This window comes from Gymnoscopelus braueri (assembly GCF_963280865.1).
Source record: "Gymnoscopelus braueri genome assembly, chromosome: 7".
NCBI lineage: Eukaryota > Metazoa > Chordata > Actinopteri > Myctophiformes > Myctophidae > Gymnoscopelus > Gymnoscopelus braueri.
The window spans coordinates 49,444,659-49,459,255 of record NC_137608.1 but is presented as its reverse complement, the minus strand read 5'-3'; the positions used below and the strand labels follow the sequence as shown (position 1 = coordinate 49,459,255).

The following is a 14,597-nucleotide window of genomic DNA, read 5'->3' as shown; positions in this document are numbered from 1 at the left end:
TGTGAAATCGGACAGATCCGTGTTGATCACATGACTATAGAAATACTGTGTACCGATTTGCATGACGGTTGGATAAAATCTGTAGGAGTAATGTAAAAAAATCACACCCTGTGTGAAGTGGGCGGTGTCTTGCTAGCTAATCACAATACTGAATGGAGTCAACCAATCATGTACAAAAGATAAATACATTTATTGAAACACTCTTTATGATGGACGAAACCATAACTTTTTCAAGTTATGGTTTATTATATAGGGCTATGCACATGTGTCATGTGACACTGGCCAATCACAGTCCTGAATAGACTGTGATTGGCCAATCACAGCGCAGGATAATGTACATTTTTCCAAATCTCACTTAGGGGCGGTTTCACCGCCCAAAAATGGGCTTTAAACAAATCGGCCTCCAGGTGGCGCTATAACAGGCCCATGTGAAAATTTTGAGGCAGAGGTTCTGAATTGGCATCCAGGGAGTGTGTGCGCACAGTTTCGCAGCTACCGGGCCAACGGTGCCAGAGATTAGCTGCTAACACACGGACAGGACAAACAGACACACACACGGACACACGGACGGACGGACGGAGGGTAAAACATACTCTCTCACCATGCCTTTCGGCCTGGCGGAGACAATTAAACAAAGATATTTACATACAGTATGTACATGAGGTTAGACATAAGGTGCATAAGGTACTGTATGTACAGTAGGAGACATGAGGTGCATAGACATAAGGTGCATAAGGTACAGCATGTACTTGAGGTTAGACATAAGGTGCATAAGGTACAGTATGTTCATGAGGAGACATAAGGTGCATAGACATAAGGTGCATAAGGTACAGCATGTACATGAGGAGACATAAGGTGCATAAGCAGCAGCTATATACTGTTCATGATATGTGCAATAATCCACACTGTCGTCTTCTTGGAAACAGATGATGTAACATCATATCTTTAATCTGATTGGCTTATTCTTCTGAACTAGAGAACGAGTCCTCCTTCATTCTCTTTCAGACTCCAGAACTTCTCTTTCAGTAAACATCTGTTTATTCTGATCTGTTTATTCTCATCTGTTTATTCTCATCTGTTAAATTCAGTTCAGTTTTGACCAGTGATGATGAAGATTACAGCCACCCTCCTCATCCTCTCCTCTGTACTTCATGTCAAAGCCATCCCAGGAAGTAAGTACATTATATTTATGTTATTATATAATATATACATGTATATCTACTGTTATTATATAATATATACATTTATATCTACCGTTATTATATAAAACCAAATATGAATAATGCACAATATAAGCACATGACACACACACACACACACACACACACACACACACACACACACACACACACACACACACACACACACACACACACACACACACACACACACACACACACACACACACACACACACACACACACACCTGTATATACAGTATTGGATCTTGAATGTTGGTCCAAATACAAACATTAAAACAGATGTTAGGAACTGTTGTTGTGACATCATGAAATAAATCATTCTGTATGAATTACTTTCATAATAAACGTTTGACAGGAAGCTACTTTTAATATCCAACCTTTCACTTCATATAAGAACAAAACATGCAGTGGTGTAAAGTAACTAATTACATGTACTAAAGTACTGTACTCAAGTACAATTTTGAGGTACTTATACTTTATCTTTACTGGAGTATTTCCAATTTCCAGTACTTACTTCTTCTCCACTACATCTCGCAGGCAAATATTGTACTTTTACTCCACTACAATTATTTGAAAACTTTAGTTACTAGTTACTTTAGATCTGCTATTTTCAAACATTTTTGTACTTTTACTTTTGGTATTTTAAGTACATTTTGATACCTATACCTTTGTACCTATACCTTTGTATGTTTTAAAATTCCAGACAGTAACAGAGTACTTCTAAATTGCAGTATTGATACTTTTACTTAAGTAAAATATTTGAGTACTTTTTCCACCACTGCAAACATGATTGTTTAACATGATGATTATGTGTTATTGTCACTGTGAAGAAGTTTGTTGTTGAATTTAATTTCATCTTTGTTTTATTTCCAGTGTTCCATGAGCAGATTCAAGTCCTTGGCTGTTCAGACACAGTTAAAGACCCATATAAAGAGTGGATGTATGCACTGGATGGTGAAGTGGTGGCGTACGCAGACTTCAATAAAGGGAAGGTGGTGTACCCTCAGCCTCCGTTTGTAGATCATATGACCTACGCTGCAGGAGCTTATGGAATAGCTTTGAATCTGCAGGCCATCTGCAAACACAACCTGGACACCATTCGCACTGCCTTGAAGAAACCACCAGTGAAAGGTACATGAATACTATGAACACAATAGTTATTAACTAAAACGGTTGAATATATTTAACATGAATTAAAATGTTTAAACATGTATATTAAGCATTTATGGTGAAATATGTTCTAAATAATATGTATTTCTAGTAAACATGAATATGTGCTCAAGGTGTACAGCCTGAGCTGTAGGTGAGGTGTAGATGGTACAACTATGTAGATGCAGTGGTGTGTTCTACCGTGTTACACTATATACGTAGTATACTATAAAGATTTTCTTTTTGAAGCGTGTAGCATCCAAAAACCGTCAGAGGAAGCGTATCCAGTGTTGATTTGGTGAATCTATCTCTGGTGGGACACTATTTTAAAGACGTCACACGCACGTGGCTTAACACCTACACTACAGGTCACACAATGGACAATTGATATGCATCTAGGCTCATTCCTATGTTAATTCACCTGGTGTGACACCGGCAGTCGGCAGCCTTTGTTAAGGTGTGAACTTAAGGGTTGTTTTAATCGATGCATGTGCGTGTGCGTGCTCCTGCTCAAAAGACTGGTGGGACGGCGTGTTACCGCGGCCCATGACCAATGACCACTGAGCGTATCTGATACACTTTACTTTATTTATTTTCAATTAAAAGACATATGAATCATGTCAAAATCCAAGATAATACGATGATACAACAGTTACCATCAAAATGTTCCTGTGATTCATGAATTAAATTACAGAGGTGAGTAACTAAGTACATGTACTCAAGTACTGTACTTATTTACAATTTTGAGGCATTTGTACTTGACTTGAGTATTTCCAATTTCCAATACTTTTACTTCTACTCCACTACATCTCAGAGGCAAATATTGTACTTTACTCCACTACAGGTATTTGAAAACTTTAGTTACTAGTTACTTTGTAGATTTTGATTATTATTACAAAACATACAGTAACCACTTCAGCCCTATAGGCCATTTGAAAATAGCCGATCTACAAGCTCACAATGCGTCACTGATCACGATTTGATGCATTGTGAGCTTGTAGATCTGCTATTTTCAAAAGATTTGTATACATTTCAAAACTTGAAATGGGACATTTTGTATGATGAGTACTTTTACTTTTGGTACTTTAAGTACATTTTGATGCAAATACTTTTGTGCTTTTACTCAAGTACATTTTGAATTACGGACTTTTAATTGTAACAGAGTATTTCTCTATATTGTAGATCTGCTATCGGCTGGGGGTAGGCGTGGCTTATCACCTTGGGGGGTTGGTTTGAAGCTCTGGGTATGGCCTATCACCCTGTGTAATCATATTTGAACTCGGGACCTCCCAAAATAATCATTTTTTTGTGTGCTTGTAGATCGGTTATTGTCACAACGTTTGCCTCTCTCTTATTCATTTGACAAGTTGGCCAATTTGCTATTAAAAAGGTCTTAAGTCATTAAATTGTCACTTTATAAATGTGCAGATACCCTGTATCCATTTATACTGTATGTTGGTTTGTTTACTGTTGAGTGAGAAAACAATGTTACCTATTAAGCTAATCATCTGGGGACCCCAAAAAAAGTTATCTGAGGACCCCCCAGAAGTCAATGCACTCATTCAATTATTTGAATTGAATGATGATTTATTTGATACATTTGGGGGTTATATAAAATATTGCAATTTAAATTTAAATTCGTTTAGGTTTGCAATGCAGGCTTTAATTACAGTATAAATAATGACTTTTATTTGTTTAATATAACTCAGCTGATTGTTATAATGATTGACCTGGTATCCTATAGTTTCTTTGAGGCTCTACATTGTTCTCTCTACTTATGTGACTATTTACCTTGTTTGCTGACTAGAGTCAGTGGTGGGAAAAGTACTCAAATGTTTTTAAGTAAAAAAAACTTAAGTATACTGCAATCTAGAAGTACTCTGTTACAAGTAAAAGTCCGGAATTCAAAATGTACTTGAGTAAAAGTGCAAAAGTATTGGCATCAAAATTGACTTAAAGTACCAAAAGTAAAAGTACTAAAATGTTTGAAAATAGCAGATCTACAAGCTCGTAGCGCGGCACTCGGTGCCGCGCTATGAGCTTGTAGATCTGCTATTTTCAAATAAAGGTATAAAAAAGGGGTCATCCTGGAAATACATGACAGACAGACAGACAGACAGACAGACAGACAGACAGACAGACAGACAGACAGAGTCCTTGTTTACTCAGCCTTCCTAGACAACTGGACACATAGAGAGAAAAACTTAACTGGTAGCTCTATCACATTGTATTTAAGATATTCAATATATATTAAAAACATTTTAATGCCAGATTTCACATCCTGAACCTATTTTAGACTTTATATAGTGACATATTTGGCCGATGGGTGGGCAGTTAGCCTAGTGTTGATATTATACAGATGATAATAAAACTGAACATTAATGACATTTTTAATTGTCTATTTCCAGATGGATATGTGTTCTATGACACTCACCGCTGTGTGTTTAACTCCAGTGAGCTGAAGGACATACAGTACATATACTCATCTAATTTCGATGGCGATGAGTTCATCAGGTGGGACAGTAGAGTAGATCAGTTGGTTGGACACACTGAGTTTGGTGTGATGAACGCAGAGCGCCTCAATAAAGATCCTGGAACACTGGCTTATATGAGAGCAGGACGAGAGGCAATCTGCAAACCCAACACTGAGATCTACTACTCCTCTGTTCTGAACAAGAGAGGTGAGCTGATCTCAGAGCAGCACTCAACACTCATCACCTCATAAACTATAACATGAAATCACATGATTCTATTCAGAGATGATTAATGGTGTTAATATTGATCTGATAATGATTATAAAACATTACTTAATCTGCTGAGAAACATTTCAGATCCTCTTAAACACTTAAAGGAGTAGTTCACCCCAAAAATGACTTATTTTCTATCAATTACACCCCATGAAGCCTTGAATTCATGGAATTTTTTTTTTTTTTGTCTCATTCCTGAGACAATAATTTGATTACCGGTGGAAAGATGCTAATGTATCCGGTAGGAGACTCAAAGGAGACTCTTTGAGTCTCCTACCGGAGAGACCGCCGGTCTATCCTAACACACTGTCACGCAGTGGAAATAGCAGATCTACAAGCTCACAGCATGTGGTGTCACCATCGTACACTGAGTATATATGAAACATATAGATCTATTTCTGAGTGTTTTCACCCTCATATAATGACCTGCCTAAAACAAAGACACCAGGATTAATGTTTTTAAATGAACTTTAAAAAGAACCATGCAGGCTAAAACACATCTCTATACACTTCATTTCACCACCTGATTTTATATTTTAATTATTGTCTTTACTAGTTTGTTTTGTATGTTTTTAATCACTTTAGTAATATTTTACAGGATTGTTTATTTATATATTGTTTTGTTTGTTTCTACTCTAGTTCAATTGAACTATTTTCATTAAATGATATTTAATGGTTTATTGATGTTTATATAAAGCACTGTGTAACTGCGAATTATTCAATATGTTTAAATTAAATTATATAAATGAATTCTACTTTGTAGAAAACTGTAGACTATTGTAGAATCTACAGTAGGGCTACTCTATGAAATGTTATTCTTTGGTGCCATCTGGTGGCCAAACACTGACACTTACTTTGATATGCTACAGTACCGTGCCTATATAAATCACCAACATAGACCCTGAAATGGATTATTGATAAGGCCATGTTATTTAAATGTGTCCAGTTCCACATATAAAACATTTTACCATTCAATTAATCTTTGAAAAGTTAAAAAATAAATGACAACAGGGTATAAATTGTTGTGATTGAGTCACTCCAGTAGCAACACATGTTCCCCATAGATTTTGCATAAGCCTGCAAGGTCATCAAGGCTAGGTCTAGTGCTACAGTCTTCAAATTATGGTGGTAGATTGGGAGTGAGTCTGCAGCTCTAAACTGCAATGGGGCCCTTAGCAAAAAATAGTATACTTCAAGGTCATTTGATCAAGTATACTTAAGTATAAGTATATGTATAGTAAGTATACTAATACAAATGTACTTGTAGTACACTAGAGAGTATACTTAAAGTAATACTAAATTGGAACACTTTCAAGTATACCACAAGTACACTCATCTATATACTGCTAGTGTACTAGTTATATACTTCTAGCCCACTTTGTGGTTCATTGGAGTACACTTTAAAGTATATCCTCAGTAAACTACTAGTTTACTTGTAGTTATACTTTAAGTATACTATTTATGTACTTGAAAGTACACTCATCTAAATACTGCAAGTGTACTAGTTATATACTTCTAGCCCACTTTGTGGTTCATTGAAGTACACTTTTAAGTGTATCCTCAGTAAACTACTAGCTTACTTGTAGTTATACTTTAAGTATACTATTTATGTACTAGTTATATACTTCTAGCCCACTTTGTGGTTCATTGAAGTACACTTTAAAGTATATTCTCAGTAAACTACTAGCTTACTTGTAGTTATACTTTAAGTAAACTATTTATGTACTTGTTATATACTTCTAGCCCACTTTGTAGTTCATTGAAGTACACTTTAAAGTATATTCTCAGTAAACTACTAGCTTACTTGTAGTTATACTTTAAGTATACTATTTATGTACTTGTTATATACTTCTAGCCCACTTTGTAGTTCATTGAAGTACACTTTAAAGTATATTCTCAGTAAACTACTAGCTTACTTGTAGTTATACTTTAAGTATACTATTTATGTACTTGTTATATACTTCTAGCCCACTTTGTAGTTCATTGAAGTACACTTTAAAGTATATTCTCAGTAAACTACTAGCTTACTTGTAGTTATACTTTAAGTATACTATTTATGTACTTGTTATATACTTCTAGCCCACTTTGTAGTTCATTGAAGTACACTTTAAAGTATATCCTCAGTAAACTACTAGCTTACTTGTAGTTATACTTTAAGTATACTAGTTTTAAGTATATATATCTGTTGAGTATATAAAAGTAAACATAAAGTATACTATCTCATTTTTAGTATAAAAGAAGTATACTTATAGTGCACTTTAATAAACTGCTTTTTGCTAAGGGGGAGTTTGTTCCACCGTTTGGGAGCCAGAAGGGAGAAGAGTTTAAGACGTGTGGAGTGTTGTCCAGGGTGTTTTAGAGAAGAGAGAAGAGTCTAGGACGTGTGGAGCGTTGTCCAGGGTGTTTTAGAGAAGGGAGTAGAGTCTAGGACGCGTGGAGCGCTGTACAGGGTGTTTTAGAGAAGGGAGAAGAGTCTAGGATGTGTGGAGCGTTGACCAGGGTGTTTTAGAGAAGAGAGAAGAGTCTAGGACGTGTGGAGCGTTGTCCAGGGTGTTTTAGAGAAGGGAGTAGAGTCTAGGACGCGTGGAGCGCTGTACAGGGTGTTTTAGAGAAGGGAGAAGAGTCTAGGATGTGTGGAGCGTTGACCAGGGTGTTTTAGAGAAGGGAGTAGAGTCCAGGATGTGTGGAGTGTTGTCCAGGGTGTTTTAAAGATGGAAGAAGAGTCTAGGACGTGTGGAGCATTTTCCAGGGTCTTTTAGAGAAGATTCAGAGTGAGCGGGAAGGGGTTGTAGGGTTGGATCAGGCTTGAAGATATGGGGGTGTCATACCTTTGGTTGCTTTGTAGACCAACATCAGTGTTTTGTACTCTGTGAGGGCAGCACGTGGGAGCCAATGGAGGGAGAGGAGAACAGGGGAGAGCCGGGAAACGTTAACATTTTGGCTGTTTGAAGACCAAGTGTGTTGCGGCTTTCTGGATCATTTGGATCTTATTTGGATGATATACAATTATTAATGATAATGACATGTTCCTATGACTGGTATATTATAATAATAATAATAATAATAATAATAATAATAATAATAAGTGTAATAATAATAATAATAATAATAATAATGATAAAATTAATAATAATAATCATATTTTTTTAGGAGTGGAGCCCAAAGTGAGACTGAAGTCAGAGACTCCCCCTCGTCGTGGTGAACACACTCACATGCTGAGGTGCAGCAGCTACGACTTCTATCCTAAAGTGATCCTGGTGACCTGGTGGATAGGTCAAGAACCTTTGACCTCCGGTCTCTCCTCTACCGATGAGCTGTCTGATGGAGAATGGTACTACCAGTACCACTCCTACCTGGAGTACACACCCAGGTACACACCTAACAGACACCTATACATAGAAATACACACCTAATAGACACCTATACATATATTCTTAAAAATAAAACAAATGGCCCATTAATTGGTAGGCTAATATTAAGTGTCACACACACACACACACACACACACACACACACACACACACACACACACACACACACACACACACACACACACACACACACACACACACACACACACACACACACACACACACACACACACACACACACACACCTCACGAGTTTATCACCAGTCCACTCCAGACACAACCACGCAGCAAGCTCGTCGTGACGAACGCACACAGAGACCGGCGCGCAAGTGTGCTATACATGAATACACACACACGAATACGCTATAACGTATCCCATTACTAAGTTTCTTCTGCCTCTTGCCTTCCTATTTTTTTCTGCAATGGGGAGGGAATAGTGGAATACACAATTAACACTAAAGCAGAGGAGAGCCCAGCGGGGCATTCACGCTCCTACACAAAAATAGTCAAACAAAATATTAACAAAGATCAACGGATCAATGTGTCGAATCGCGGCACATTTCAGCGTATAGATCGGCTACTACTACTGTGTGTGTGTGTGTGTGTGTGTGTGTGTGTGTGTGTGTGTGTGTGTGTGTGTGTGTGTGTGTGTGTGTGTGTGTGTGACACTTAATATTAGCCTACCAATTAATGGGCCATTTGTTTTACAGATCAGGAGAGAAGATCACATGCATGGTGGAACATCCCAGCCTGACCGCGCCTATCAAGATGGACTGGGGTCAGTTATTATAAACTATAATCTACTGTCTAAATAGCAGATATAAGCCTTGGGATGTGCATGAGCATGGCATTGTTAAAGAACTTTACCACTTTTTTTGTGGTCTGTCGCCGAGGTCTTATACTTACTCTGCTTTCGTGAACCCGCGGCCGTCGCCAAACAAAACCAAAGAGTACAACTCTTAGCGGTGGATCACTCGGCTCATGCGTCGTTGAAGAACGCAGCTAGCTGCGAGAAGTAATGTGAATTGCAGGACACAGTGGCTGCAGGTACATGGACAGTTTCATTCTGAATGAATACACTTCTATTCGGAATTAATGAATGGATGAATTCATTCAGAATAGAAATGCTCATGTAAACACCTCAATTGGAATAGAATATTCCATTCCAGTCTGACCCGAATGAATTTTCATTCGGGTTAGGAGGGGTGGTATAGACCGTTTGAATCGGGATATACCAATCTGAATTGACCATGTAAACACTATTCCAAACACTCCTCTCTGTTTGGAATACATGCATTACTTTGCGCATGTCCGTGCTTAGTAGTGCTGTCAGAATTGTCCAAAAATGACCTATCAAATCTCTAATTCGGCCACGGTCGCTCCTGCGGGATAAAATGAATGATTCTATTCTATAGCGTCATTTAATAAGCCTGTAATGGTTAAGCCCAGACTTGTCCAGGAGAACGGACGCTCCGAGGATTGCTGGCCTAGGCTACACTTATATGGATCTTTTTCTAAACAGGTATTTTAGTCCTCAGTTTTTAAAAAGAATCCCTGACCACATGACAAAGATTTTTTTTTTTAAATGCGTAAACGCATTGATCAGCTGCAAGTTTCAATTTTAAATCAGATTTTACATTTATTTTATATATGAGGGGCCAAATACTTATACATTTTTAATCACATGTTAAGGCCCAATACTGCAATAGCTGCATTGTTTTAATAGCATACGTGAACAAAAATAAATGAAAACAACATTATTAGGGCGCAGCTGCAGCGAAAACAGATGAGTTTTACTTAATTACATCATTACATGGGCAGTCGGAACGGTCGTCCAAAACACCACGCCCCACGCACCTTTTGAGCGGGCCATCCACGGCCGCTCCATGGTCGCTGGATTTTGACCCGGGGCGATTGTGTTTTAGGGCGACAGACCCCGCATTCACCCGTGTGCGCACCGCGCGCTACTCGGCGCAGTAAGATGGTTTTCAAAGCTTTTTCATAATAATAGGCCTACAAGAAAAAACGTGACACTCGGTATAATGAGTAGCTTATACTTTCTACTTAAGTATATTTTGATGCCAATACTTTTGTACTTTTGCCATAAATGAGCGTGCCTTGTTTCATAGACTCTCTCTCTCCATTTATTATTATAATGACCATGAGCGGTCCGGTGTTTATGTATTATTATTTATTATTATAATGACCATGTGCGAATGCGCGATGACGTCATCGTACCTACATGAGAAATGTGACAAATAGTATAGGCTAGCCTACGTGTCTGGTACCAATACAAAAAAAGAAACTGGTCTGAACTTGTAGATCTGCTACTTTTGCATTAAAACGGCGATAACAAAGGAACACAGGCGGCTTGTACCGCATACAACGCTGCCTGGCCAGGAGTCGGTGCGTTGCTTACCGGCCTGTCTACGACCGACAGACCTCCGCCACGGAGGCACAAGGGGGCTATTGCCTCCTCCCATGCCCACCAGGGGAAGCTCTGCTCCGGGTAGTGGCCCCTGGGCGTAGGAGGGAACCACTTTGCGCATGTCAAAAGTTATATTCCGAATGAATGCTTTGGTCATGTAAACGAGGAATACTTTTATTCAGTTCCCATGTAAACAGGTGAGTGGATCAGATTCCTCTATTCGGAATGAGTTCATTCGGAATGAATTCATTCTGAATGAATACATGATGGTCCATGTACCCGCAGCCATTGATCATCGACACTTCATTGCTGATGATCAGTTGAAAGAAATATAGTTCATTCATTCATTCCACAACCAGATACAGTTGAAACTCCAGAGACTACGTCACTGGGTGGTGGATTAGACTAGGCTTCTAAAAAGAGAGCAATAGGCCTCATGCAGGAAACAATTTAACACATTTCTTCTTGTTCTTATCCTTGATTTTCTTCTTATTTTGTTATTGTGGGGAATTCAGTAATATTTTCTTACTTTGCTCTTCTCTTAGGTAAGAGCATATTTTAAGAGTGGTCAAGAGCACTCTTATGCTGACTGAGATAAGAGTCCACATATTGTTTGTCCAATGCTAGAAAGCAGGCATTTTACATTTGAGAAATATATCAAATGCATGAATATCAAGCTCAGAGTGCCGCACTCTGAGCTTGTATATCTGCTATTTCTGAAAAATCGTGAACATTTGTGCAAATATTTGCACAATTGTTCACGAATATTTGTATATATTTTCAAAGTGAACATTTTTAACTGTCAAATACTCTCAACATACTTTATGTCTTAATTTATCTGAAAAAAACGTTTCAAAAATAGCAGATCTACAAGCTCATAGCGTGGCACAGAGTGCCGCGCTATGAGCTTGTGCCGCGCTTTTATGAGCTTGTATATGCTATGTTTTTTTTTTATCGTGAACATTTAGTGCAAATCTTTGAATACATATATTTTTTAAAGCGAACAGTCTTAATTTTTCGGAAAGAAACTATTATTGCTATATCGGTGGTGCTCAAACTTTTTCTTGTCAAGGACCCCCAAAATTGTATGTTTTTGGCCGCTGATCCCCATCAAAATATGTTGTTCCAGGGACCCCCCAAAAGCAAATATTTGAGTTAAAAATGTTGTTGAAAATGTTTTTATAAATTATATTCAAAGATTTGCACAAAAGTTCAAGATAAAAAATAAAATAGCAGATCTACAAGCTCGTAGCCTATGAGATTATTGATTTGATAAAAACAGATAAAAGACCAGATTGATTTGATAAAGCAGATCAAAGAGTCATCATGTTTTTTTCAATGTGAAAACAAGACAGTTTTCTTAGACAGAACAAGCGCTGATGTTCTTTTTTACAAACTGCCTCACAGTTCTGAGTCTATGACTCTGTCCCAAGATACTTTCTGCACATTCCACAGCCTGGTTTATAATCATCATAGTAAAAGGTTGATTCATGTCTTCTAAAATCTATCATCATATCCTTTGTTTTGGATGTATTTAGCTCTAAGAAGGACATGTCACATCAGGTGACAAACTCCTCAAGGACTGGACCAATAGGGTTGGACTCATTATTACTGAACAGACTCACAATGACTGTGTTGTCTGTTTATTGTTTATTGTGTTTGGTTGTTGTAGCTTATTGTCAGATGACTCCATGTCAGAGTCTGTGAAGAACAAGGTGTTTTAATCTACTGATATGATATGATATTTATATTGTCAGATGACTCCATGCCAGAGTCAGTGAAGAACAAGGTGGCCATGGGAGCATCAGGTCTGGTTCTGGGTCTGGTCTTGTTCCTGTCTGGATTCATCTACTACCAGTGGAAGAAACGAGGTGATTAGCATGTTTAATTAACATGTTTAATTACAACCCTAATGTTGCTGTGTTGTTGTGTTATTGTGTTCACATTTATGCATTGTATGGAGAAATACACACAATACAGTACATATGATGATGTGTCTGGTTTAACTGTCTCTCTTCTTCTTCTTCTATCAGGTCGTATTCTGGTGCCGACAACCAATGAGAATCTCTAGACTCCTCCCACACACCCAGGTTCACTTCCTCTTTCTTTTTACAAAACTTTTTTTTTGTTTTTTCAATGTATAAAAGTGTATAAAACTAGAAAACATACACAAAACAACATGCTTGTGTAATAAGTGAAACAGCTAGCCTGGTAAACCATCACTAGCAGACCATTCCATCACTAGCAGGATCAAAGACAGAACATTGTGGTCCAAAAGTGAGTGTTCTACCAACTGAGCTGGGCTTCCTACTAAGATACACTATTGACAAAGTTTTGGTCAAATGTTGTTTCTACTTTGATGGTTACTGTAGTTGCAGGGAGGGTGCTGGGAGGTTAGGTTTTTTAAGTAGTTTACTAATAACTTGTTCATGATCTATTATCCATTTATAGCATAGTTTTAAATCGTTAAATCATTAACAAACATTTAACAAGTTATGAATGACATATTAATAATATTTTGGGAATGATTAATTTACTATTATAAGGGTTATTATTTTAAAGTGTTAATATGTTCACACAGTTGATAAATTCTGATTCTTATTGTTTTTTTGTCTTTTCACAGAACACCTGGGTGTGTTTTCAGAGAAGCAGAGAGTCATCGCTGCTCCACGGTGGAGGGAGGACGAAATACATGTGTGTCCATTCAGCTTTTAAATAGTCATAACAGCAGCACAATGATTATCAACTTTTTTCACTAATGTGTCCTTTAAACAATTCAAAATGCTAAATGGCTAGCCAAGGCTAACGATAATTACTGTCTTTTCCCGGTGTTTCGCAAAGGTTGAAGTGGTTTTGAGGCGAGATTAAGGTTAGGGTTAAGGTTAGGTTTATAGACATAGTGTTTGTGAGGTTAAAGGTCAGGGTTTAGGGTTAAGGTTAGGTTTATAGACATAGTGTTTGTGAGGTTAAAGGTCAGGGTTTAGGCGCCACCTGGGCAACACACCAGAGGAAGAGGGAGTCCCAATAAGTGTGGGCGGTTCATCAAACTACTTTGTATAGTTTATGTCGTCAGAAAACACAAACATAATATTTCAGTTCTACACTATATTGAAACATTAAATAAATGATCACACACAATCACAGTTCTTCAGAACATTAATATTAATATCCATCTGAATGGAAGTCAGTCAACCAAGTTTGTGAAAAGGGTTTTATTATTTTATAATTGACCATAAGTCATTTATTATGTAATCATTTATAATGTGTGATAATTAATGTGTTACGATCATTATGACATCACTGTTTCCCTGAGGGTCAGCTCTAGGGTGGTCTGAGGTGATGGGTGGACCTAAACCCTCTAGGGTGGTCTGAGGTGATGGGTGGACCTAGACCCTCTAGGGTGGTCTGAGGTGATGTGTGTGTCTGAGCTTGTAGATCTGCTCACAATATTTATCTGTGGAACCGAGTCAAACTAAATGTAATGCCTACAACTCAAATATGATTGTTTTGGGTGGGGGGTCCCCAGTTCAAATATGATTATTTTGGGTGGGGGTCCCCAGTTCAAATATTATTATTTTGGGTGGGGGTCCCCAGTTGAAATATGATTATTTTGGGTGGGGGGTCCCCAGTTCAAATATGATTCTTATGGGGGGATCACCAATTCAAATATGATTATTTTGGGGGGGTCACCAGTTCAAAT

At 37.8% G+C, this 14,597-nt stretch overlaps 1 protein-coding gene and 1 long non-coding RNA gene across 2 annotated transcripts; both read left to right on the top strand.

Moving 5' to 3' along the window:
• Window positions 1-1,025: 1,025 nt before the first annotated feature.
• Window positions 1,026-11,459, top strand: LOC308089097 (uncharacterized protein; the record flags this gene model as incomplete). The annotated part of the gene is made up of 4 exons (XM_080433669.1): window positions 1,026-1,172; window positions 2,076-2,333; window positions 4,760-5,032; window positions 11,443-11,459. Exons 1-4 carry the CDS (start codon window positions 1,106-1,108, stop codon window positions 11,457-11,459), a joined length of 615 nt encoding a protein of 204 aa, XP_080289795.1. The 5' UTR covers window positions 1,026-1,105.
• Window positions 11,460-12,655: 1,196 nt separating this feature from the next.
• LOC308088079 lies at window positions 12,656-14,597 on the top strand. Its single transcript, XR_013933405.1, has 3 exons — window positions 12,656-12,768; window positions 12,931-12,987; window positions 13,521-14,597. It is a non-coding gene; the product is annotated as an uncharacterized lncRNA (long non-coding RNA).